Source organism: Equus przewalskii, chromosome 5 (genome assembly GCF_037783145.1).
Source record: "Equus przewalskii isolate Varuska chromosome 5, EquPr2, whole genome shotgun sequence".
NCBI lineage: Eukaryota > Metazoa > Chordata > Mammalia > Perissodactyla > Equidae > Equus > Equus przewalskii.
In genome coordinates, this window is record NC_091835.1 from 68,339,671 (window position 1) to 68,366,334 (window position 26,664).

The 26,664-nt window shown below is 52.4% G+C and overlaps 1 protein-coding gene and 1 long non-coding RNA gene across 9 annotated transcripts in view; one reads left to right on the plus strand and one right to left on the minus strand.

Moving 5' to 3' along the window:
* FMNL3 (formin like 3) overlaps window positions 1-26,664 on the minus strand; it is a 52,497-nt gene that overhangs the window by 3,795 nt on the left and 22,038 nt on the right. For 2 of the 8 annotated variants that reach the window (XM_070621197.1, XM_070621196.1), the window contains exons 2-21: window positions 18,252-18,335; window positions 16,131-16,211; window positions 15,770-15,846; window positions 12,230-12,313; window positions 9,348-9,500; window positions 8,022-8,130; window positions 7,757-7,833; window positions 7,306-7,399; window positions 6,148-6,222; window positions 5,433-5,543; window positions 4,969-5,118; window positions 4,471-4,572; window positions 3,190-3,469; window positions 2,464-2,532; window positions 2,250-2,374; window positions 1,848-2,050; window positions 870-1,104; window positions 658-726; window positions 448-528; window positions 217-346 (exon numbers count right to left, since the gene is read on the minus strand). In XM_070621197.1, the coding sequence (XP_070477298.1) occupies window positions 217-346; window positions 448-528; window positions 658-726; window positions 870-1,104; window positions 1,848-2,050; window positions 2,250-2,374; window positions 2,464-2,532; window positions 3,190-3,469; window positions 4,471-4,572; window positions 4,969-5,118; window positions 5,433-5,543; window positions 6,148-6,222; window positions 7,306-7,399; window positions 7,757-7,833; window positions 8,022-8,130; window positions 9,348-9,500; window positions 12,230-12,313; window positions 15,770-15,846; window positions 16,131-16,211; window positions 18,252-18,335 (2,389 nt within the window). The remainder of the gene's footprint in view (window positions 1-216; window positions 347-447; window positions 529-657; window positions 727-869; window positions 1,105-1,847; window positions 2,051-2,249; window positions 2,375-2,463; window positions 2,533-3,189; window positions 3,470-4,470; window positions 4,573-4,968; window positions 5,119-5,432; window positions 5,544-6,147; window positions 6,223-7,305; window positions 7,400-7,756; window positions 7,834-8,021; window positions 8,131-9,347; window positions 9,501-12,229; window positions 12,314-15,769; window positions 15,847-16,130; window positions 16,212-18,251; window positions 18,336-26,664) is intronic. The other 6 variants (XM_070621198.1, XM_008522072.2, XM_070621202.1 and 3 more) reach the window with 3 other exon arrangements.
* Window positions 23,301-26,008, plus strand: LOC139083575 (uncharacterized). The gene is made up of 2 exons (XR_011540414.1): window positions 23,301-24,479; window positions 25,616-26,008. It is a non-coding gene; the product is annotated as an uncharacterized lncRNA (long non-coding RNA).

A 26,664-nucleotide genomic window follows, 5' to 3' on the forward strand; every position in this document is an offset into this window, starting at 1 on the left:
TGCTCCCACTGCACCCAGGGAAGGGCTGTGCCTGCAGGAAGGCTCCTTCTGGGGTGGCCCCTGCCTATGGCCCCACTGGAAAGCTTTGAAGTGGTCAGAAAGAAGATAACAAAAGCCAGCAACAAAAAGGACTCAAGTGTTCCCTCTGCTCATAGCTTCCTGGAATTGTCCTGGGCTGGGCATGAGGGCAGGCTCACCGGGCCAGGCTGCCCTCACCTGCTGCCGCCTTCTCCACAAAGTGCAGCTCGTGCCAGAAGGTAGCCAGGTCTGGGTATTTCTCCTTCACCGTCAAGGCAATGAAATGCAGCAGTGTCATCTTCCTGTCAGTGGACTTGGTGTCCAGCAGCTAGGAGAGGGGGTCGGGGCAATGTGAGAGGGCTAAACCCCTGGATCCACAGCTGCTGCCCCTTCAGGCTTCCTGGCCCCATGTTGCCGCCACCATCTTACCAGATCCAGGCTCTGGAGCTTGAAGCCATACACAGCTCCCCGCTTGCTGCTGTTCATGTAATTCCCCAGAGCAAGTATGATCTGCCCAAAAAAATACATGGTAGGAGGTCAGGCCAAACCCTGAGGGCTCCTTCTTCCTCACTGTATAGCCCCAGGCTCCCACCCAGGACCTGGGAACCACCAGCACCCCCATCTGCAACCTCTCCCCACCTCCAACATCTGCTTCAGCTTCTGTGAGGACTTGACAGAGGCAGAGGCTGCAATGATGGCATTGAGTTGCTGGAAGGCAAGATGAAGAGCTAAGTAACCCCAGGCCAGGATGGGGCCGAGTGAGTGAGGGGCTGGAAGGACTGGTAGGGCAGGGAGGTAACTAGCAGGCGGACAGTAGCTGCAGAGACCCATGAGTTGGGCGGGGGCTGTACCGGTGTGAGCATCTGCAGGTTGTCCTGGAAGTTGCCCAGGAAGGCCATGCCAGCCATTCGCTGGGTCAGCCGCTCCACCTTGCTGAAGAGCAACATGAAGCGGTCCTCGGCTGCCAGCTCGTCCAGAGGCTGCCGCTCCCGCTCATACTGCCGCAGCAGCTTCACCTCAGCCTCTGTGGGCAGGAAGCGCATCAGGCACTCCACAAAGTCCACCGGTAGTGTCTGTAGGTCAAACCTGTGTAGGAAGGAGGAACGAACTCAGGTCTCAAATTTGTCCACATTATCCATCATCCTTTTATTCTCTAGCTCCTAGAAAGACTGAGGGTGGGAGCTGTGAGCAGGATACAGCCAGAGGCAGAGGACTCATTGCCTCGTCTGTCATAGCACCAGTGACATTTCACGCCCTGTTGAAAAACCCTGCATGTCTTTCCTCCATTCCCGGGCAGAAGTCAACACCTGAGCATGGCTTAGGAGGCCCAGCCTGCAAGACTTCTACTCACCTCTCTACCTACCCTGTCTCTCCTACTCCCTTCTTTACACTAAAGCCACAGCCATTTTCAGTATCTAGGGCACCCTGCTTCTCCCTCCAAGCCCTGAACTGCACTTTATATACTTCAGGTCACAGGTGGGACATCACCTCCTCTGGAAAGCCTTCCTTGATCACCAAGCTCACCTACCTGGCCTTCCCTGTTCCAAAGCTGCCTATACCTCTGCCACCTTGGTGGTTATCACCCAGTGTTACTGGACTGTTCCCACTAGACTGGGAGCGCCTTGAGTGAAGGTCTGGGCTGAATTTCCAGCACCCACACAGTGCCTGCAAGAGCATGGAAGCAGTAACTTCTGGCCAAGCCAGTGGATGACTGATGGGTGTTAGGCAGTTCTGTTGATTCTCTGGAATCCAGGGAAAGCTAGGCGCCTAGGTGGAGAATTAGGTTGCCAACTGGCTGGGAACCAGGGCCAGGTCAGTGGGAGTCTCACATGTGGATAGCCCTGCAGATCTCCTCAGCTGAGCGGCCAGCCTTGCGTAGGGTGATGGCCAGGTTCTTGGCACGATTGGCTTCCAACAGGGTCACTTTGCTGGCAGCCTTTTGCGCTGTCTTGTTCTTGGAGCAGATGAGGTCAAGGGCAGGGCCCTGGGCTTTCGTCTTGAACAGTTCTTCAAACTTATCCAGGTCCAGGTCCTGGCCAAGATGACGAGAAGGGAAAATGCTGTGGCCTCATACTACTAGAGGACCCCCTGACAGCATGCCCAGCATTGGCTCATCTCTGGTTCATGAAGGGCTGAGTCTGAGGGCTTTTCCAAGGCCAGGAGATCTGGCTACAAGGGCAACCTGGACCCCAGCCCCCAACCCCACCCCTCAGGGCCCTAGGCCCCTCTACCTCCAAGATCTTCTCATCATCAAGTTCACTGAAGACAGTGCCACTGATCTGGTTGGGTTTCAACGCTGTCCAGTTGAAGACAGGCAGCCGGAACTTGGTCTTGATAGGTTTCTTGATGCGAATGGCTAGTTTGAAAGGAGGATCAATGAGGCAGGGGCCGAGGACATACTCCCTTGGTCCCACTAGCCCAGCCCAGAGCCCTGAGAGCACTCACCTGACAGGCCTACTGTCAACACCACAGAGGGAGCAGCGCCAGGGAGGGGTGGGGCTGGGGGACACTTGTCTGGGGAAAGAAGGGCACAGTGACCCAGGGGCCAAGTGACTCTTCAGAGGTGCCTCCTCTCTGTCCACCCTACCTGTCCTTAAAGATTCTCAGGAAAGAAGGCTACATGAATCCCCTGCCTGAGTGGCTCCCAGGGGTCCTAACTCTGACAGGGACAGGTCTTGCTAGTCTCTGACCCACTCTCTCCTGCTTTGGTCTAAGCCCTCTCCTCGGCTGTCTTCAGAGGAATCAGGAGCAGCATCTTTATGCTCTTTAAAACAGATCCATGGGGGCCGGCCCAGGGGCCGAGTGGTTAAGTTCGTGCGCTCCACTTCAGTGGCCGAGGGTTTTGCTGGTTTGGATCCCGGGCGCGGACATGGCACCACTCATCAAGCCATGCTGAGGCGGCATTCCACATGCCACAACTAGAAGGACCCACAACTAAAAATATACAACTACGTACTGGGGGGCTTTGGGGAGAAAAGGGAAAAATAAAATCTTAAAACAAAAACAAAAACAGATCCACGTCTGCCCTTAGACATCCCTTGCCTAGTAACTTGAGTCTTCCTCAGATTCTAGCTCCCCCTCAGCCCTCTCCCTGAGGAAGACACTGCTGTTGGGGTTCTGGTCTAGCCCCACAAGGAGGCTACCCTTCCCAGCTTCCAGGGTCCTGCTTACCTGGTAAGGGGGGAGGCGGTGGGGGCAAGGGAGGAGCTGGTGGTGGAGGCAGAGGTAGGGCCTCCTCAGGGGGTGGGGCTGGAGCCAGGAGGTCCAGGTCTGAGGGTGGCATGCCCTCACTCAGCTCCACAGGGCCTACCCGGGCCAGAGCCTCGCTGCCCACAGACTCCAGGCCCCGGGCACTGGGCTCCAAGTGGCATCGGCGCTGGAAGGCCTCCTCCTTCTCTTTAATCAGCCGCCGCAGGGTGTGTACCTGGTGGCTTGTGTTCTCGTAGGTCTCCTATTGGGCAAACAGCACCATTAAGGAGAGTGGGCTGAAGGCACAGCAGTCATTGTCCTTAGGAGGGAGCCCTCCTATCCAAGGGTCTCTCAACTAGGGTCTCCGGGAGGGTGCCAAGAGACAGAGTGGCAGAAACCCAGGTGGGGACCAGGCAAAGCTGGAATGCAGCAGAACAAGAGGTGAGCAGAAGAGCTGGCCTGCCCAGCTGGCACCCTAAAATGTCCTTCCTCTCTACTCCAGCCTTAGTCTCACTGGTCTCTCAGGGCACAGGTAGAAGGATGCCCCTGAAAACCCTCCTTGATCCACCAGCAGCCAGCTAGGGCTGCTCTCAGCCCTCTGTGCCTCACCACTGCTCTCATTTCATTTGGCCTTGTATAATCACTCAATTGGAAGGCCCCTAAGGACAAGACCCTGCCTTAGCCAGCTATGTACCCTCCATACTTCTAATACAGTGCGTCAGACTGTTAGCTCGACAGATGTATATTGAGCTCAACAGAACAAGTGTAACTGTATTCCTCTGGAAGAAAAGGTAAGTTGGGGCATGATTTTTACAATTAACAAAAAGTTAGGTGAGGGAGAGCTAAGACACTGAAATATGAGGAGCCCCTGCTCTCCCAATTTAGGATACCTGGGGGATATCCTAATAAATGGCTCCGAGTACCTGGGCTATTCCAGGCCTGCTCATGACGCAGGGCAGGGGGCAGCACGTGGAGGTGCAGGGGCGGGAAAAGCAACGGGCCAGGCCAGTAGGAGGAGGTGCCCATGGGTGCCCCATCTGCTCCCACCCTCTTCTGTGTGTGTCTAGCCCACTCCAGCTTCAGCTTCCCTCTCCAACTAAAAAATGGGGCATAATCATCAGCCCACCCTCATCTGAGTGCCTCAAGGTTGAATCAAGATCTGGATTCCTGAGGACTTGTGATAACTCAGGAAAGAAAAGCAAGATCTCCAGGCCCTGGCACCCAGTACCAGTCAGGGACTCCCTTCCCCAGATTACTTGGTACCTTGATACTCTCCAGTTCCTTCTCCCGCTGCAGCAGCTGTTTCTCTAGCTCCGCCACACGCATCATGTTCTCGTTCTCTAGGTCCAGAAGCTTCTCTGTGAGCTGCAGGATGGGAAAGGCAGGTTCAGGGCTGGCCTTAAAGCCTGAACCCACCAGGACGCAGGCTCTAAAGGCAGCTTGGCCTGGTGGCTTCCCTACATCACTCCTGTGGGTTTAGGGCCTGAGAATGCTTGAAATAGACATAAGGCAAATGATCACATCTGACTCTTGAGCCTGAGGCCACCTCACGCCCAGCCCTGGAAGTCAGTGCACGTTCCGATCTGTGGATGATCCAGTGCCTCAGCTAGAGCATGCTCTAGAGAGCCTCGGGAGGTTCTAAGGCTTCCCTGGGGTTCAATCTGGAGGCAAGTGGGTCAGTTCAGGATTCCTGGAACTCAGATGTCCCCATCCTCTCCCCACTCTCAACAGTGGTTCTGGCAGCAAAGGAGGGCCACTTACATGGGACACATGCTCCTCCAGCTCCTCCACCTTCTCCAGGGCCACATTCTTGGTCTCAGCATCCTCCAACAAACCCCCCACATCAAACACGTTGTCCAGGTATGCCTGGATCTGCACCTGTAGCTTCTCGCTCTCTGTGTGCCTTGACTTCTGGGGAAAAGCAGAGAGAGTGTAGTTGGGGAGCCACCTGAGAAAGACCTAGTCCTTATCACCCTCCACAATCACTTCCTGGAGCACAAGAGCCAGGGAGTTCCCACTGCAGCCATGCCAGATTCTCACCCAATGGAGCTGCCTGACTGGGGAGCCTTCTGCAGGAGAACCAGACTCCCAGGCCATAGAAGACAGGCAGGGTTCCAGGAGCATCCAAGACTAGGCTCTTGTGAAAGAAAAACCCTTTGTGCTAGGGCTAAGCTGGTCCTCTGCCCCAAAGCTCCTCACCCTGTGAGGACTCTAGCCCAGCTCACCTGCAGGAACTCCTCCAGCCCCAGCTTGGTAAATTCATACTGTAGATGGACCCGGAAGTTCATATCCTCCACCGAATGCACCACGATGTTGATAAACTGCATGCAGGCCACCTGGAGAAGCAGCAGCCCAGAGGGGCAGAGACCAGAAGGGCAAGGAGAGACCCCAGAGACAGGGAGGGTAGGCAGCTGTTAGAACCATCATCACTAGCTGGATAATAAAAAAGAGTGAACTAAAAGAGTTAAGTCTTTCTGGGAGCAATAAGAGTATTTTAACTTAAAAAATGTTAATGTTCAGTGTATGATGACAAGTAAGTTGACACGATAAACAGATGTAAATGGAGATACATCTCTCCAAATTCCTCTGCACATCAGCAGGTATTTCTTGAGAAAACTCTACTTAGCTGAAGACCCTAGACGGAAGGGAAGAGAAGCTAGAGCAAGAGCTTGGGAAAAGGAAAGTAGCTCAGAGAGGACCCAAATCAGGGACAATAAGACCACAAAAAGGGGGAAAGGAGGCAGAGACACACAAATGACACTGTCCTGAAGTTTCTAAAAGTTCTCCAAGGTAGGCAAATGGACAAGGAGCATTTGCTCAGTAGAGAGAATCATTCTAGGTTCTACACAGAATATCAAAATACACTGTCAGCCTGGCCCCTGTTCTCAAGGCGCATGTGGCCCTACTGGGCATGTGCCTGACCCAGGCCCAGCTCCTCACCATGAAGTCGATGTTGCTGTCCTCATTCCGGAAATACTCCATCAACTTCTCAAAGCGGTGCAGCTCCTTGCATACCTAAACATGCAAACTTTCTCAGTGAAAAGATCTGTCTGATGCAGAACCCGAGCCCCTGAGCCCTGGCTCCCAGGAACATCATAGCAAAGGGACTGGTTCAGACCAGGTTTAACAGCAACTCTATCTATGCAATGGCCCATTTGGGACATGACAGAGGAAAGCCTGGGATCTGACATGTGCCCTGGGTCCCTGGTCCTCCACCAACTTGCTGAGGGAGCTCAATAAAGCCTGTGCTCTTAGTCTGGGCTTTAGGTGCTTCTGAGGGTAGGCCAAGAAGAAAGACAGGCGTCTGGTGTTGCCAAGTTATTGAAGGAAGGCGGGAGGAAGGTTGGAGGCCATGGCTCAGGAGGGAGGCTGAGGTCCTAGTAGGGATGCAGGAGAGAGGCCAAAGTGCAGGAAAGATCCTGTGCTGAGGGGGATCCAGAGACCCCTCTGAGCCTCTGGCTTCAAGGAGGAAAAGCCATTTCCTGGCTCAAACAATAGATGCTAGGGAAGAGGTCCAAAGAGGAGGAAGGGGTGGAACCAGCAGCTGTGGCTGGATGTCGAGGAATCCTATGTTCAAGCAGATGGGGGTTTCAGAGGTAAGCCCAGAGGCTGGGGAAATTCCAAGTAGGAGCTCCCTATCCCCTCACCAATAACAGCCAACAACCCAGGAGGATCCTTGTTTGCCTTCTCCTCTCACTGCAAACACATCTGCCTTGAGTTCTACCAGTGGGTTCACTGCCTCAGAACCACCTGGGGAGCCTGGTAAAAATAAACACCTAGGCCTCCCAGGGGTCTGCATGGTTAACAAGCTCTTCAGGTACTCTGATGCCTGGCCAGGTTAGGACCCCTGGACTATAGCCCTCAACTATCTGAGGGCATCCTGATTTGGCCAGTCAGGAGCTTTCCTGGCACAAGATCTGGTAAGACTGAAGTTCTGGTTTTGGTTTAAAAAAAAGGCAGGGGGGCAGGCTACTTAGCTAAGGCACTGCGATGTTCAAATCACTGGCATGTATGAAATGGCAGGAAAGGTGCTCACCTGCCTGGCTCCCACCTCCTCCCCACCAAATACACACACACACATGAACGCAGGAGACTGACCTCTTTGAAATTGTCAAAGGCAGCAAGAATGATTTCGTGACCACCCCGCACCAAACACACAGCTGCCAAGAGCTCCAAGACAAGGGCTTTTGTCCTAAGGGGTGAAGAGGGAAAATTAACACCCTAGCTCCCCACCCTGGCCATCACAGCTCACTTCCACTACTGGGTGACTCCTTTCAGAGAGTGGAGACAGCCTCGGCAGTAAGGGGGAGAGGGTGGGCTTGGGAAAGAGGCAGGGGCAGGAAGGCCTGCTCTCTCACCAAGCTGTGCAGACCAGAGGCAAGCAAGGGACACTCCTTCTCCTCCAGCAGAAGTGAGGGAGCCAAACTGAGGCCCTGACATAGGCCACAGGACCCCAAGGCCAGGCAGGACTTCTTATCAAGGACCAGTGGAGCCCAGATCTCCAGAGCCCAGGGCAGAGCAGGGAGGAAAGGGGAGGGAAGGGACTCACCTTGGATTCTTGTTGTTGAGACTGAGCGCAATCTCGTTGACAGCGTGGGGGTGGGACATGACCAGATTGAATCCATACTGTAGCAAGGGAAAGGACAGAAGGAGGGGAGACCTTGCTGGTGAGGAAGGCAGATCCCAGCCCAATCTCCTCGACTGCAGGCCCACCAGCACACTTGTCTTCTACAAGCTGGTGCCCTCCTAGCTCTCCTGGTTTGGCAGATGAGGCAGAAGAGGCAGAGCATCCACGGCTAGTGCTGCCCCCTTACCTGATAGTTCATGATGGCTCTGAGACAAAGGATACAGACGTGGACATCATCCTTCTGGCTCACCAGGCGGGAGTTCTTCAGGGCCCTGCGCCCAGGGAGGGTGCTATACCTGGGGGAGAATGGGCTGCTGGTGAAGGTTCCAGGAGGACTCACCATCACCCAGACAGCAGGATGCCCCTCAGCAGCAGCAGAACAGTGGGAAAATGGACCTTGTGCCACCAGCCCAGAGAGACAGGGTGCAGGAGGCAGGGCGCTCAGCTGTTTCACCTCCATGGAACAGGTCTTTGTCAGTAACTACGGGATTACAGTTTATAATCAGTGCCCAAACCATCCTCAGCCCAGAGATCCTCCAAAATACAACAGTAGGTGTGTAGGCCTTTCTAATCCTTGAGACCAGTCCAGGGAGATATTCCTTTAGGCCTTCGCTCCTTCTCCTTCCAGGTGCTGCCATCTTCCACACATTCCCGAGGTCAGGAGCATGTTGGCTCCTATCCTACTTCTATGTCCCAGAAAAGGCAGAGCAGATCCCAAAGGCTTTATGAGTACCAGGGGCTACATTTGGTTTGCACCCCCCAGTGATGTTTCATGAAAGAAGGAGAAAACACAAATGGTGTCTGCTCATGCATGATTAGGATGAGGAGCAGTGTCAGGGGGACAAAATCCACAGGAAACCAGGAGAAAAGCATGGCCATGAGAGATGAGACCACAGGAAGGGCCACAGGACCCAGAGGAAAGCCTCCCAGGGTAGGAGGGGCTCTGAGAAGTCATCCGGTCCAACTACCTGCCTCTGGGCAGGATAGCTCTTAAGACACTGCAGACAAATGAACACATTGCGGCCTTGAAGAGAAAGGCCTAAAGGAAGACATGAAGGGAAGGTGAGCAGCAGGCAGGCTGTGTGGGAGCTGGTCTCCGGGCAGCTGATGGGGCAGAGTGTAGAGCCAGAGGGACACAGACATGATGGCAGGAGCTGGACCACCTGGTGAAGACCAAAGAGCTGGGGGAGGACAAGTCCTGTCCGAGAGGCTGGGAGGAATAGCAGAGTGAGAATAAGAATGGAGGGGCCTCCAGAGAGGGGGTGAGGAGAGGGGAGAGCTGGAACCCCAGATGGGGTGGGCACAGCTGAGGGTGATGTACTTACCCAGGACAGATCGCTGGGCAGAGTCAAGGAGACAGAGAGGACAGACCAGAGACAGACTGGCAGGCAGAGGGCAAGAGAGCTGAGCCTGGAAGCAAGAGTGGAGGGAGGAGCATGAGCACTCAGCGCTGTTACCCAAGACCTGGACTGGGGCTAGGGTGGGAGGCAGCGGGCAGAGCGCGAGCACATACCGGAGCACAGACTGGCGCGCGGAGCGAGCGAGGCTGTTGGTGAAGGGGGCTGACAGGGCGCTGGGTGGCTGCAGGTCCTCAATGGACCTGCTCCAGGACCGGAGCTTGTCGAATGCACCATCGTCACCACTCTCTAGACCCTCAAAGTCAAACCTGGAGCAGGAAAGGACACACAAGCGCACACACAGGAGAAATTTAGTGCCAAGCCCCCTGGCGAGCTCACCCCTTGCCCTTTAGACCTCGAGGACAAGAAGCAAGGGCAGCAAGAAGAGAAAGCAGAACTGGGCAGCAGAGACCTAACCCTGGTCGGGACAGCTACTGACAAAGGACAAGGGCAGAGCAGGCACAGGCAGCAACGAGAAGGGGGATCGGAGAAGATAGGAATGCTGATGGAGGCCAGCTGCTGCTCCCACTGGCCAGCCGATTCCAGGAGGAATGACCTCCCCATGGGCCCAAAGGGACGTGAGGAGCTGGTAGTCTTAGCATGCGTAGCTGAGAGGCTGCACTCTCAGCCTTAGATGGGACAGCTCAGAGCAGCTGTGGCTCCCCATGGAGAATCTGCCCCGTGGGAGGGTAGTCGGGAACAGGCCAACTGCAGGTCTTGCTAGTTCTGGGTTGGGCTCATGAGGGCAGGTCTAAATGGAAGAGAATGAGTATCCTAGCAAACTCAGAGAGGGAGAGTCCCCTATGCTCAGGAGGAGCACCACGGCCCCACCACAGACTGGGTTTTCTGTGGTTCTATTTGAGGCTTCTAGGTTTTTGTGGTATAGAGGTTCCTTGGGCTTCAGCTTCCCTGGGGGAAGAAATCACAAGTCAACAGTGTAGAATGGGTTCCTCCATCCCTAAGAGTCCCAGGAGTCCTTAGGGGTCCCAACACCTTAGGAGTTGGGATGGTTTCTCTGTTTGTCACTTCCTGCTTCTGGGACCAGATATCTCCTACCATCAGCAGTCTGTGAGTGTGGCCAGGGTAAGGAGGACAGCTCAAGATCACAAACCCACGGGGCCTTCTCTTTTACATATCCCTACATCGGGATATACCCGCTCTGAGAAACAAGCCCCATTCCTCTTTCCTGTTCACTTCCCCCCGTAGGTCACTAAGGACTGGGCAAGCATCTCCCACAGGCTCTTTCCCACAAGGAGGCTTCTGCTCAGACATGCAGAGCCCCGGGGTCAAAGGCACAGAGGCTGAGTCTTTCTGAAATAGGAAGCGATTATCTGCAGATGCCTGAATGTTCCAAAGGAAGCAGGAGCAGGCTTCAGAGTCCTGAGGATCAGATGTTTAATGGGGCTCTCAAGTATACACCAGAGGAGCCTCGCTGACAGGGAAACAGTTTGCCAGTGGCTTCCTTCCATCAGTACCCCTAGCACTGGTACATGCAGTTTACAAATAGATACCTTCACGCAAACTCCATTTGGCTTCACCCTTTTCCTCTCAACCCTTCCCCAAAACACACACTCTCTCTTCTCCACCCCCTGCTCGAGTCTTTCTTTTCAAAACAGAGTCAAAGGCACTGCCGTGGACACTACAATACTAAGGTTCCAGCGTATTTTGCTTTAGAGCAGCTGGGATTTGTTTGCTTTTCAAATGAGATAGGCTTATTTGGAAAAAAGAAATACATCTTTTTACTATAAAAGCTCTGAATTTTTAAAAAATCACTTCAGCAAATGTTTTTCATTTCTTTCTATAAAAAGAGTTGTTTTTAAAGGGATAGGAGGATCACAAGGCACGACGTCTACAGGGACGCACATGGGGAGTGGGCTACTCTTGGTTTTAACAGGAAGGGACCTGGGAAAGGTGACAGAGAGGCCAAACCTAGGAGAGGTGTTAGTTTGCACCCCTAAGGAGATGAGACTGAAAACCTGCTGGACAAAGGAGAACATCCAATGGGGCAAGGACAGTAGCAAGAAAAGTGAAAGTTGAGGCTAGGGCTGAGTCCTGAGACTGGGGAGTTCCCCAGGACTCGGGACTTTCAGGGCTAAAACTGGGGACATTCATTGGGGAAATTCATGGGCAAACCAGGACAACTGGTCACCCTAGGGCTGACTTAAGTCTTAGGTATAAGTCTGAGTGCGTTGGTCATCCTGTGAATGATCTATACTCCTTCTTTCCATAGAGTCAGGTAATTATGGTAGGGCACACCACCTCGAATAATATTAACAATAAAGTGGCTACCACAGTGTAGACTTAGTACGTTCCAAACACTACCAAGTACTTTACACATATTATCATCTAATCCTTACAACAGCCCTGGAATACACATCCCTTTTTATATCAGAGGATGCAAACTTGCCTGAGGTCACAAAGGAGTAAAGAACAGAACTGAGACCCACAGCCTGCTTGTCATATTAAAGACTTCGTTCCTTCCACTACCCTGCACTGCCTTCTCATCTGGCTGCCTCCAAGCCTGCTTGACAAAGTCTCCAAAATGCTCCATTTTCAGTCTGGGTCAAAGGCCAAGCTCACTGCTCCTGGGGCTCTTCAGCAATGACCTGGAGTAACCCTTTCATTTCTGGAGACCCACAGGAACTTCTTGAAGACTCAACTCTCCCAAGGCAAATGACTCCCACCAGGCATCTCTCCCAGGAGCCAGGACGTTTCCTTGGAATGCTCCCACCTGGGAGCCTGGATCCTTTGGGTTCTGATTCTGAGCTCCCTTTCCACATCTCTCTCCTCCTGCTCCCCAAAATGTACCTTCTGCTCCAGCCACCTGGTATTCCTCACTGACCCCAGACATCCCCTTGGCTGCCTGGGCTCCTCCCTCCTGGCCTGGGATTCCCATTCCCATCTTCTCGATTGCAATCTCACCCTTTTCTCATGAAATCAGAATGGGACTGTGTCTTCCCTCACTGGTCCCCAACCCTAGCCGCTGGGTGGTACTCACATGACAGAACATTGGGCAAAGGACAGGTAATCCACCAGTACATCCAGGCCTTTGTTTTCATCATTCAGAAACTCCCGTACCCACCTGCGGATAAAAGAAACATAGTGGAGGGGTCTGCTAAGTGGGTCAAGGGGGAAGAAGGTGAGTGGCCTCTGACCCAACAATACCCTCTTCTGGATCCTCCCGAACCAGGCTGGGAAAATTCTGAAGATCAAAACCTATGGCAGACCCATCCATAATCACATCACTGGCCTGGATCTCCCCTAGGCAGGGAGTCAGGGATGGGGAAAGGTACAGGCTTTCCAATACCACGTCAGCCAAACAAGCTTTCAGAAGCCTCCTCCTAAAGGACCAAGACCGTGGCTCAATCATTTTCTGTTTCCTTGGTGTCTAGCACAAGGCTGGGCTTACTTACACATCCTTGCGCAATGTTTGATGGAAGAATTGGGGGATTACCAAGAACATTTACCGAGGCCCTTGTGCAAAACTATGCCTGACAGAGGCCAGCAGGTCCCAAATCTGACCAAAGTCTCAGTCAAAAGACAGGCAGGAGGGGTCAGAGAGCTCTGGAACAGGGGCATGTTGGGCCAAAGAGCTCTCCACCAAGTTGAAAGAAGGGTATTTGGGGACATAGTGAGTAAAGAGGGACACGTGGAGTTCTGTGTTTGGCCAGGGTGAGTTTTTCAGAACAGGAAAAGGAGGGGGGAGCAGTCAGGAATTCAAGTAACTCCAGTATGGCTATGACCACTCAGAGCCAGACTGAGGACTCAGGCCCCTTCAGCCAGAGAGGCAGGAAGGTAGACAGCAGGCACCCTAAAGACAAGGGGCCAGGGCATTTCCACTCTTCTGCCTTCAGGCCTCTTGGGCTGAGATATCCCTGCAAGGAAAGTCAGGAGCGAGTCCCAGGAGGACTGTTAAAGGACAGGTTCATTCCCCAGGACACAGAGACATAAATCTCTCAGGAAGAAACCCTGACTCTCCTGAGTGCTCTGCTCCCTCAGAACGTCTAGGGGTCTTGATAGGCCAGCTGCGCCAAACAGCCCTGCAGGGCTACTTCGCCCCTACATCTGGAACAGCAGCGCCATGTTTGCCGGCCACACCCTGGGCTACAGAGAGAGGCTGGGCCGGAACACCAGGCCGGCTGCGATCTGGCAGCAAGCTCTGGCTGGGGCTGACTGACACCAGAGCTGCCTGAAGTTAGCTTCCTCTCTGGGGGCCGACAGGCCTCCCGTTTCCTGTCTGTCTGCGCTCCAGCTCCCCACCCCCTTCTCATTTCCTGTCTGAGTCTACACTGCTATTTTAGGGATCTTGACACTTTGAGGAGAGGTTAAAGGGCACTTAGGCAACTCGGAGAAACCAATACAAATCAGGGAGAGGAGGAGCTGGAGAAGCTCTGGAATCTCGCTTCCCAGAGTGCCGCTCCAGGGCTTGAGATGCCGTTGGGCTGCCCCTGCACACCCAGCTTCTGCAGGCCCTGGGGCCAATCAGGCCTTGGCCAGGCAGGATCCTCCTCCCCCCACTTTGCCCTGGGCTCCTACCGCCCTGGAGTACCCACACCCCAGCCTGACAGCCCGACAAACTCTTGCTGCACAGAAATCCAGGAAGGATCCTGGTCCTTCCACCGAACTCTACCCAGAGAAGCCACAGTTCAGACGACAGGAGCTCCTAAAATGCCAGACACTAAGCTGTTCCCTGGGAACCAAGGACCAGGTCCAGACCTCTAATTTGTGTGCCAACTGCCAAGAGGCCCTGGGCCTGGGAACCATGCTGCTCCGGGCCCAGCTCCTGGCCAGCGGCCAGAGGGGCAGGCACCAGGTACAAGGGGCAGACAGAGGGGACCGTCACACACTGCTCTGTGGCACCCTTCCTCATGCAGCAAAACTTAATAAGGAAGACAAGAGGGCCTGAGAGAGAGGGAAAGAGGGAGGGAAGGCCCTGTGGAGGATTGCAGGCTGGTAGGTGGTGTCTGGAGCTGTCATCTGGGTCACTCTTGCCCTCCTCCCACACAGGGTCACTGAGGAGGCCCTGCCAGTCTTTCCTTCTGTGAGGATTCACCAAATAAAGGTGGAGGCTTAGTTGCACATTTCCTAGTGGGTCAGCTTTCAATGGCTGGTTCACAGATGAGGTGTGGGAGCCAACTCTGGCTAAAAAGTACAGCTACTGAAGCCAGCAACTGTCCCTTTCCTGTTCTCTCCTGTGCCATTTCCCCTGTGACGGCTGCTGCCACAGCTGGCTACATACAGGTATAAGAACCCTGGGCAGGCTCAGCCTGGGGGTGGACAAGTGGGCGGCTGCCCCGGACAGGGGGGAAGGCAGATGATGTCATTTGGCTCTTTCCACCCCTGCTCTCAGGAAGCCCAGGACCCAAGGGCTGGCACCTGCCCAGCGACCCCCACCCCCACCCAGGCCTGATTTCTCACTCATGGAAGCTCTCAACATTCAGGCCAGGCCCCTCTGCCAGGACTGCAGCCCTGCCTACAGGACTGCATCAGGTGTTTCTCACTGTTCTTTGTGTACACACACACACACACACACACACACACACACACACTCTCTCTCTCTCTCTCTCTCTCTCTCTCTCTCTCTCTCTCTCTCTCACTTTCACTACACATTCTCTGGCTGGTTACAATTCTATAAAACTGAGAACATTGTCATCTTTCACTTCACCTCATGCATTAGCTCTCTGCCTGTTCAGCAAGTCCTCATTCCCCACTCACAGACTAGAAATAAAAAAAACGCATACAGTTCCTAGGGGCCTTGTCAATGGGCTGGTAGTACCAGGGTCCATGAACACAGAAGACATTCAACTCCTGGCCCCATTGCCTTAAAGTTTTCCTTTCAGAAAGCTGTTTCGGCTCATGAACTAAGATTATCTTTTTTTTTTTTTTGAGGAAGATTAGCCCTGAGCTAACTACTGCCAATCCTCCTCTTTTTGCTGAGGGAGACTGGCCCTGAGCTAATATCCATGCCCATCTTCCTCTACTTTATATGAGGGACGCCTACCACAGCATGGCTTTTGCCAAGCGGTGCCATGTCCACACCCGGGATCTGAACCGGCAAACCCCAGGCTGCCGAGAAGTGGAACGTGTGAACTTAACCACTGCACCACTGGGCTGGCCCCCTAAGATTGTCTTATAATCAAGCAAATAATCTTCTGGGTAGCAAAAAGCCCAGGAACTAGGTCTCAGCTATTCAATGCAATATGTGCCCCCATCCCCAGCCTTTTCTGGGCCTCCTTGGCCCAGCCCCAGGTCTCAGGCAGACGCCAGTCCCAGCTGCTGTGGGAATGTCTTCCATTCAAAGCCACAGGCCGAGGACCCCAGGAGAGGCCCCAAGCTTGCCAGCAGCATCCAGTCAGCAGCTGGCAGAGCTGAGGGGAAGAAAAGCCAGAAAAGGAACAGTCTGAAGCTCTGAGGAAGCAAAGCCATTTAAGGGGCAATTCTGCCTCCTGGCAGAGAGATAAACAGGCAAACCAACCTCAGAGGACACCAGATCCTGAGTGGCCAGGTGAAGAGGCTCTGATGGCCAAATCTGACTCACCCAATGTGGTTGGTACGAAGTGAGATCTCCAGCTCCCTCAGCACTTTGGTTGACTCCTGCACTCTCCTCCTGAACTTCTGTAAACACAGAATTTTCTGTCACTGATGGAGATCACCCACCCCCCCATCACATTTTACCGTATAAACAAAAGAGGTCATAAGGGAAAGGGAAGCAACATGAGAGGGTAGGTGTAGACCTTCCCTCTATTATTAACCAGCCACTCTAGGCCCAGGGCTTCGGAACCCAGAAATCCAACTCCCACTGCTCAGAAGCAGAAGTCCCACCCCAAGTCAAAGGGTTTGCCCCAAATCCCACAGGACTATAAAGGGTAGCAAGATGGGGCCTCCATGCCTCACTTCACCTTCCGAGTTACGCTGGGGTCCAAGAAGCTCTGGAGTTTCTGGATATAAGTGTGGGGAGGATTCTTCACCTGGAATCGTTCCTGTAAGGGAAACACGCGTGTGGGCACACAGACGCCCAGAGTCCTGAGGAGAGTGCTAAGGAAGTAGAGCACCCTTGGTGGTCGAAGTGAGGAGAACCAGCCTCCTAAAGTTGTCACCTGGCCCTTAACACTGCCCAAACTGTAGGTTCCCTTCCTTGACTTATTTTCAGGTGCTTCCCATCTGTTGCCATCTTCAGCCTCCTCCAATTAATGCTCCCTGAGCCTGTAAGATTTTTCTGTGTCAAAAATTATTTTAAGAGCCTGCTGCTTGCTAAGACGATGCAGAGATTACACAGCTGTGAACAGCACTCAAAATAAAGACACAAGTGGGAAATGTTGTTCACTGCCTGGACAACTGATGGACGGGGGTTAGGAAGGCCAAGGGGAAGGGAGCTAGGCCTTACAGAATCTACCTTTCTCAGCCCTGAACCCTGAAGTTAGGACTAGACTGGTTTTGCAGCGTTAACACAGCTCAGAGCGGCAAACACACTTCCTGCTCCTTGCCCAGGCCCCAACAATTCAGAGCAACCTCAGTGCTGAAGCCTGCTTTCAGCAAGGTCATCCCCTGACTCCCTTCTACACAGGGTACGGGACCATCCCCTCCCCATTTGGGGCCAACCTCCTCATCTGACCCAAGGGGAAACTTAGGGAAAACTCTCAGGCCTTCTGGACCTGTAAGGGCCTTCAAAACTGAGATATCTGAAGAGTTGCGGGTGAAGGTGAAGGTGGAAAGGGTCCAGAAGAATAATAAAATGTTAGGAAACAGAACCTAAAAACAAAATGAAAGGAAAAAAGAAAGTTTTGAGAAAGAGCTGAAATTAGGTGACCTAGAAAAGACTGAGAGATTATCAATTAAAGAAACTCAGTACCAAAGTTGTTTGTTCTCCAAACCCCAAGCAAGTGTTCACCATGCTCACCAACTCCTCTTGATGCAGAACATGAGGAAACAGGCCTTCCCTGGAAAGGAGGGGACCTGGGCCAGGCTCTCTGAAGCATAAGTCTACCTTAGGTCAAGCAGCACGACTTGGGAGGCAACAGAGCATAACAGTTAGGACGGATGGAGTCGACTGCCTGAGCCCTGGCTCCATCACCTACCAGTGTCAGGCAAGATACTAAGCCTTGGGATCTTCATCTATACAACATAACAGGGCCTTCCTCAAAGGGCTTCTGTGAGGACTAAATGAGATACTTCAGCATATGTAAAGTGCTTGGTCCATAATAAGCACTCAATAAATGTTAGCTATTATGATTTTGTTCAGTGCTTGAAAAGAAATAATAAATATGTTCGTGACAAAACTCCATCACAAAGTGCTGTGTAAACACACCACCTACACTCTGTGCCAGGTGCTTCCTAGGCCCCAAGAGGTAAGGAAGTAAAAGCTGACTCTCCTAGCAGTGCAGACAGCCCTGTCTGAGTTCAGAAACTCACGACTTGTGATCTTCAAATGTGTGCAGGGGAAAGAGCCAGACTGTAGGTGTTAGTTCTTGATTCTGAGCTAAGTAATAATCTGTATATTCTCTTCCAGCTCTTAAACACTATTCATGTAGGGAGAACCCCCAATCATCATGTTCCAAGATTTTGGAACAGAAGACCAGAGGACTGGGGCTTCTCATTCCTAGAAGCTTGTAAATAATGAGAAAAACTCTGCTGTTTGCAGAATGAGAGCTAAGCAGTCCTCTGGATTCCCTGCCAGGCACAGCCCTCACGCTGGTGAATGGCAGAAACAGTCTTTGCTGGGAAAACTACCAAACTCCGCCACAGCTGACCCTCACACCCCAGACCTACACAAACCTCCTTCAGGCCACTGCCCATTGTGGAGAAATCAAGACAGCTCTATGCAGGAGCTAGCGGGCAACTTGGCCTACCAGCCCTGTCTGTTAGGAGAGTCCTCTTGGAACAGGAAGTGAGCACAGACTGAGGCCAAGTCCAGGCCAGGGTTCCCCAAGTGGCCCTAGGGCTGCAGTCAATGCCTTTGGCCCTGCTGCTTTGTCTAGCCCAAAACACAACCCCTACTCCCAGCCCTGCCCCAAACCCCGTACCTGGTCACAGATCAGATCCCACTTCTTCTCGTTGTCATACTGCCGCAGGAGCCGGGCCTTGTCGGGAGGCAGGTTCATGGAGCTCTGAGGAGAGAACTCGAGTCAACAGGGCTGAAAGCTGCCCCCACCCTGAGGAGAGGAGAGCTAGATCACACACACCTTTCCCCTCCTGGACCCTGGGGCTTCACGTGGACACTCTATGGACCATAAGGAAGGCTCAGAGACGTGGAACAGTCCTCCTGCCTCCCCCTCACATGTAGTTCAGTTTGGTTGAGCAATGTTGTCCAAACCATAGGTTGTGGAATCAATTTAGTATGTCAAGATAAACTTTATTTTAAATGAAAATGAACAGATTAAAGTAGAATAGGATAGAAGATACCAGAATTCATTGCAAGTAGGAAATATAACGTTTCATGAAGCTTTTGTTTCTTTTATATTTCATATATATACATTACACACACACATAGGTCATGCTGTAAAATGTGTTTCTTAACATGGGACAAGTCAAAAAAGTTTAAAGCTGCCAGTCTAAAGCAGCAGCTTTCAATCTGCTTTTCCCCCACGGCCTGAGAGATGGGCAGCCTTCCCGCACCTTGCACGCCTGTGGGTGAATCCTGAGCCACCCACAGACTGTGTAGATGCTACTACAACGCTACCCATTTTCCCCGTATCAGGATGCAAGTGAATGAGAAGGACATTAGCATACACACAATCACTCAAATATTTTTAGGAAATAATTTACAAAATTTCAGTACTTTAATTATTAGCAGTAAATTACTCATGACACACACACTTTCCAACTAATTAAGACACAGTAAGACCCCTTGTGGAGACACTCTAATTTAGAATATAAAAGAACAGATCAGGAGACATCTTATTTTGTTCACCAGTGTTTGCTGAATGAATAAATGAATAAAAGTCTGAGTGAGTAAGTAAATGAAGCCCAAGGCAATCGTGGACTAGCCCTACCCAGGCCAGCAGCCCTCTCTCCCCTCCTCTATCCAGTCCAGCCAAGTCTCTCCTCTATGCAGTTTGGTTGCCTCTGTTGCAGTCACAGCCCCTGCCTCTAAAGGCAGTCAGGTCACTGTACCTGCCTCCACCCCAACCCTGAATCTAATATGATCTCCCACCTGGAGTATCACAGCTGTCTGATAAGCCACATGGCTCCCACAAATCCAGCCTCCTCCCCATACGCTGTGGGCCACCTGGAGGGCCTGCCTCTCCTCTTTCTCTCCTCTACCTCCCGCTCCAAGTTCAGCTCTAACTCTCTGGCAACCCAAGCATGACCACTGGGTTTACCTCTGCCCACTCCTTGACATCTTCATCCCTGGGGACATGAATTGTGTGCACCCAGGGTCCAGAGGAGTCACACAGGCCCTGCATTACTCCAGAAGAAGTAGGAGTATCCTGGGAGTGGGCCCTCCATTTTCTAAGAAACTGAAAGAAAATCCTTAAGCATCATTTATTTCTGTTATGCATATCTATTTATTATGCATTTATCTACACATACACACACTATAAACTAGCTGTACGCTCTTCTAGCCCCTGAAGGACTTTGTCTATTCACATGGTCTCCAACCCCTAATAATGTCTAATACTGTGACAGGCACCTAGTGGAGAGTAAACTGCTGGCAAACCTATGGTTAAGATGTTCCAGTTCCGAGCTATGGACCCAGCTCCTGGCTGGAAACAGGATCACTATGGTTCAAAAAAGGAAGTAGGCTTGGGATCTCTAGTCAGTGTTTAGAAATGGAAGAATTCAGGAACACAGAAGTGGGGCAGGTGAGAGAAGAAAAGCAGGGGAAGAGACCACTGCATCACACCTCTCCCCACGGTTTCTGCTGCCCCATGAGTCTGCCTGAACTTCCACAGGAAAGAGGGGCTAACCAAATCCTCCCCACCACTGACGTAGTACAGATGGCTGGATGGGCAAATACAACCCTGAATGTTTTTTCTGGAACTATCCTGCTAAGGGCCAATCTCGGCACGTCTGTGTGGATAGCAGGACAGGAGCAGGAGGCCACAACAAAACAGGGACCCAAAGGTCAAAGGCAAGCCCAGAGCAAGGTCTTCTGTCTAACTGGAGCCAGGATGCTGCCAGCTAAGCCAAGTGAGACCAGAGCAGAAATAGTCCTCAGGCCTGGTTCTGGCTCTGTGCACACCCTGAGGACTTCACTGTCATCTGCTCGTTTCTCCCAAGTCTGTGCCATGAAAATAGTTTTCTGTTGTCTCCTCTGGAAGAAAGCCGCTGGGGAGGGGGAGGAGGGAGCCTGTCGCTACAGTGGCAGACATCACATCCCGTCTACACCAACTTCCTCCCTCAGCCACCCAGTGTCAGCTGCTGCGGCTCACACTTCCCCAACAGGTGAACTGGTGAGGAAACGTTTGGTGCACCTAGGACTTCACCGACGGAGTAAAGTCACCCCCTTTGGGAACCTAGCCTGAGAGCATGGAAGAAGCACATCAGGGGCCTGGCCAAACTTTAGACGCCCAGGAGAGATGGGCCCCTGGTGACGGAAACAGGTGGCAGAAGCAGGAATCAGCTGTGACCACAGGCCCACATCCTTCAGTCTAGAGCTTCGAGTGGCACTTTCTGGACAGTGATGCGAGCCTCTCTGCTTCTTTGGGGCCGAAGTGTGATGGGGAAGGAAGTGGGTCAGGGGAATTCCCCCAGCCTCCAGCACTCTCACAAGAAATGGATCACTGACTGCGGGGTGGGAGCCACCCACCAAGGGGGCAGGACCAGGGCCTGGCCAGGGAAGTTCTCCTCCTGCCAGACAAGGGTGTCAGGCCTTCTTCTGCCTCCACCTGATAATGTGTGTGAGTCCAGCAAGGCTCCAACGTCCTGAGGAAGGACAACTTCCTGAGTTCCGGGGACTGCCAAGGAACAATCCTGACACAGTTCCGGTCTCAGTCAAAGATTTGTTTCCTTGACATTTTTCTTCAGTGGTTCCACAGAAATTGCAGTTTCTCAGAAAGGCAGAAGCTGGGCTAAGTTCTGGCTAAGTCCTTGGTGAGACCCTCAGACTCTTGCTGAACAGAAATAAGGCACAGCTGTCTTGGAGCAGAGGGCACCGAATGCGGAGTCAGAGAATCCAAGATCAACTTGGAGCACTTCAGAGTCACTGAACCTCAGTGAGCTTGTCCATAAAACAGAGATAATCTCACTACTTCCCAGGGTTTTATGAGGATTAGATGATAAACATTTTATGTCTGTATGTGTCTGGAACAGTGCGGGTGTTCAACACAGTTCCTTGCCCTTCCTCCTCAAAGTCCTGTGTCATGTTGTAACACCCCAAGGACCACTTGCTTCTGGGCTGTCTCTCCATCTCTGCCTCTGTCCCTCCTCCAGCACGGCTTCTCAACACTCCGAGGACAGAACAATCCTTTACCCCTCCTTTGATCTCTCTCTGGTTTCCTCTAAGACTAGGAGGCAATTAAATACCACCATCATTGAGAAGGGAGGAGGAGACCCCAGGGAGATGGGAGGAGAAGGGGAAGATGAGCTCCAACTGAAAACAACCCTGGGACTGATTCCTAAATCTGAGGGAACCAGCAAGAAGTCTAATAATAAAAACCTGTAACGGGAAGAAGTAGTGAGGCGTGGACCTGATGCTTCTCTAGCAAGGCTGCTCTGGTTTACTGCCAGTTTGAGGCCAGGCAGAGTGCCCTGCTCAGTGGCCAAGACCCACCCCAGGTTCTGTGGGAGCAAGGGTCCTTCCAGCAAGGCCTCCTTACTCCGCACCAGACCCCCGTCAGCCCCAGTAAAGCCGAGGAGGAGGGAGGCAGCTCTGGTCGCAGAGGTTCCCTTCCCTTTCCTGCTCTGCACCCCCAGCCGGTTAGCCCCTCCTCGTTTCCTTCCCATTGCAGGGGAAGGGAAATGCCAGTGGGGCTGGAGTTTCCTTCAAAGCTGTAGGCCCTGCTCTGGGACTAACCCTGACTCTGTCAGTCTCCTTGGGCCAGGCCTTGGGAAAACCCAACAAGCAGAAATAAGAACCACCAAAAGTTCCCAACTGTTTCTGTTGGTCCCAGTCAATCGTGATAAATCTTAGGAACAGGGACAAAAATGGCATAGATGTCTGAAACTTTCCTGCGAAGGAGAAGGACAAGAGAGATGTCTGAAACTTTCCTACGAAGGGGATTCTGGAGGCTTTAGGGAAGGCAGGCAGGGCCTGTTTATGCTGAGCAAAGGCAGAATGTGAGCTGGTGGTTTTCTTAATGTTTTCTCTCTCAGACCCACCTCCCCACCAAACCATCTATGGCTGAACATTTCTCTCAAGTGTGGTGGCCCCAGCCCTCGTCCTCAGCCCATGGGGGTCAGGAGTCCTGGGAAGCTGAATCTACAGCTTCCCCAGTGATGAAAGGAGGCGCTGTCCTGGGCACCACTGGCTGCTGAGTCCCCAGCCACAGCTGCCACCAAGCCCTCTCAGGCATCACAGCCCATTGTACAGATGGGCAGAGGTGGAATGTGGTGAGGAGGCACAAGGTTTGGGAGTCCAGGAGACTGCCATAGGAGGAGCTGGAGCACTGTGTTCCCGCCCTGTGTTCCTGCCAGGATCCCCCTCACAAACCAACAACTATGTCCCCAAGCCAATGGTGAACCAGGCAACACTGGGCACAAAAGACAGAGTTTTAGGAGTGGCCCAGCCTGCCCTCCACGTGTCTCTACTGGTGGGCAGCAGGCACAGCTGTGGCCAGCTGGGCACTGCTTCCAAAGGGCAAGGGCCCAAGGAGGAGGGAGGTATCAGCTCCTGCTGCCTCGGCCCCTTTGGCAGCCACAGACAGCCCTGCTGCAGTAGCAGCTCCCAGACAATGAGAGTTATTTTCAGCCAGTGCTTTAACACAAGCCAGCTGGCCAGTGTGTAGGGCGGGAGTCCTCCTCCACCCAGCCCGCCCAGACGGCAGGCAGGCCGGCCGGCCCAGCCCACTGCCTACGCTGCTGCTGCCTCTGCGTCACTGTTTGTTTATCTCGTTGTTTCAGCACAGCTCCTCCCAACTCCCCCCAAAACTACAATCCTGTTAAAAGGAAACCAAAAAGTCAGAGAGTTTGATCAAAGGTCCAAGAGATAAAATTAAGAGGTCCGACATGGGAAGCACAGCAGCCCCTCCAAACACCCAGTCTGCCCCAGCCCCAGGACTGGCGGGAGCAGTGCAGGGGAGGAAGCGGAATGCACTGGTGGCCAGGTCTCTCTGCAGCCCCCACGGACAGCATGGAGGCCGAGCCTGGATGCGCTGCCAACCTGGGAGATGAAGCTCTAGACTGCTCTCCTCGCCTGTCTCTCCCCCGTCCCTCTCTTCAGAGCTCAGATTTGGAGAAGACAACTTAAGACAGACAGCCTGGGATGAGCCTGAGTCAACTGTGAAAGGTTCTGGGAGAAGAACTGTATTCTGAGGCAGAAGGGAAATCACAGGCAGAGTTCGTGACACTTGGCTGGAGGGAGAGGTAGCCCTCCCCATGACGGAGTCGGGGTGAACCCTCCAACCAGCCCCTGCACATCAGAGAGCTGGAGAATAAGAAGGGGTGGATGGCAGCAATCACCTCCCCGGACTCCAGGTCTCCAGGTCTGGCGCTGCCAAACCCCACAGCCTCAACAGTGCGGCTCCCCCTCTGCTCCTCATCTCCTTCCACTGGAGCTCATAGGCGCTCCACAACTCTAGCCACAGGTACAGTCTCCTCTAGGCCTGAGCTGCCCTATTAGACACGGGAAAGTTGCTGGGGTACCTCATGACAAGACATCAGAAGAGTGGGTCCTCTTTGACTTAAGTGTCTGCAGTGGCTTAGGTCTGGCTTTCTGTTTTTTGTTTAATTGAAGGTACCACTTCGGGGACAAGCAAAAGCCAGCTTTCACAGGCTCGGAGCTCTGTCTGGAGAACGTGCTTCTGTGGTCACTGATGACTCTATAACCAGAAATGACTTGCTGAGCAGTTACGGGCCAAGTCCCTGAGCAGCCTGGAGGAAAAAGAGATGGATTCACCAGATGTCTCAGGCTGAGCTCTGCAACTCACACCAGGGAAGTCAGATGAAGGAGAGGCCCTAGAAGGCTAGCATCAATCAAACAAAGAGGGGGCTTTTTCCAAAGACAATTGTACCCTTGAGGCCTCATCTTCACCTGGGAGGACTCTTCCACTGGATCCTGAGAAAGCAAAGGAACTTGGCCATGTCCCCATTGCCAGCAAAAGCCTCAGCTCTACCCTCTGCCATACTGTCGGCCTCACACCTGACATCAGGTAACCTCTGCAGGTAACCTGGCCCCTGAGGCCCTGGAGACCTCTTCTGGCCTACTCAGTCAAGAAGCACACAATCTCAGATGCGAGAACGCTTGTTAGCTCTTCCCAGCTGAGCCCCCAGGCCCTAACTAAAAAGCCACTGCCACAGCAACTTGATCTGTCTGCTGGCTCCTCAGCCCCTCCTCGCGGTTAGCCAGACCCACACACTCCCCAGTTACGCAGAATGGAAACTATTCTGCTGGGGGCAGCCGGTTTTCCAAAGCTAAGGAGTCTCGGGGCAGAGCCTCACATTCTCCCTGTAGCCAACCAAGGTCCTCCCTTCTCTTCATGATATTCTGCCCTCTGGCCTGGGGAGCCCAAATAGGCAGCACTACCTCTCAGAGGACACACTATTTCTGGGGTTACATCCCACAAGGAGCATTTTCCCCCTTCTCCCCAGATCACAGCTCATTACTCACTGAGACCCAGTGCGTCTCCCTGCCCAGGTCTCTCATCCATACCTTCCCTTCTACTTGCCCCTCCACCGCCCATCACCATCAGATGGGCCCTTATTGTTCACTCCTGACCCTCTGGGATAAACTTCTAGCTGGCATCCCTACTTCCAGCCTTTCCTTCCCTCTGACCTGCACGTGGATGAAATGTCTAAACTTCCCAACACACAAGATAAATAATGTTTCTTCCCAGTTCAGAAATCTTCTCTGAGTTGTTATCATTTACCCAAGAGGGCCCAAACTCCTTGGCCTGCTGTTCTTAGCATCTTAAAATAAGAAAGAGCTTCAGGGGTAAGATTCTCCCCAGGCCAGCCCCAGTATCTGACCAGTGTCCTCTTCTCCTGGACTTTCCTAGAACGGCCACTCTTGCCATAGCATTTGCCTATAACTGATGTCTCCCCAATCTTCTGAATCCCTACCTATTACTACCTGATTGAAAATCCATCAGCTCTGTGACTACCCAACCTAAAATAATCAGCCCCTCTCTGAGCTCCAAAGCATAATCATATGTGAAGAATCATATGGCAGAGAACTGCTTGTGATCTCCCAACGTCTTCTCTCCTTCCTTAGTAGGGAACCTCCAAAGTTTGGCTGAGCGCTTGGCAGCTCAGAGTTAACATATTTCTCATCTTCCCTTGCATTCAGGTGTGGCTATATGACCACGTGGGATGCAAGCAGAAGTAGTATGTACGACTCCAGAGAAGTGTCGTTAGAGAGAGGGAGTATACCCTTCTTTTCTCCTTTCTGCTTCCATCTTGTTGGAATGCAGAGATAATGGTTGGAACTTCAGCAGCTACTCTGGACCATGAGGTGACCTTGGAAATGAAGTTCAGATGGGTGAAGCAACAAGAAAGAAAATAACTGGTCACTGATACCATGGACCTTAGCACAAATTGAATGTGTTCCATATAGTGTCTTTTCATGTGTGTATTTTCTCTATTCACAACTAGAACATGACCTCCTTGATGACAGAGGTCATGCCTGATCCTTCTTTGAATCATGTACAAGTGCTTAATAAATAACTGGTTGATCGTGCTACTACCTCTTCCACCACCAAGTCCCTGGTTATTTTTGGAGGGGATTATCCAACTTCTCACCACTGTCCTTGCTATTCTGGGCTCTCTCTCCTATAATCTGCCTTATGTGCTATAGCCCAAATCACTTTCTTTTCATGCTGCTTCTCCCTCAGCAAACTCCCACTTCTCATTCTGAGTTTCAACTCTGTCCTTCAGTTCATGCCACGAATCTAAGCCACTGCTCTGCACTTCTCTTTAACCAGACTCATCTTCTTACAACCTGCTAGACCACAGGCTCCTGAGCACAGGGACCACAACCAGCTTGGTTACCACTGTACGAGGTGCTCGGTGAAGATGGAGCAAGTTGGATTTCCCGACACACACACTCCTCTTCCTCCTGTCCTTGAGTTTTCTCCTCCATTACACCCCAGAGAGATCATCTCCTTCCCAAGTGCCAGCCATGCCCCTCCTTCAATTCACAACAGATGAAATCCCACCTTCTCTAGCAAATCTTTCATAAGTAAGAGCGGTAAGATCTACCCCACCTACAACAGTGCCCCCACACATTTACTAACGTCTTTAAAATGTGTTCATGGAGTTGTGATTTATGGCTAATGTCTCGTCACCTTTTCTCGGATGTTCAGTAAATATCCTACCACAAATCTCACAGTGAACAAG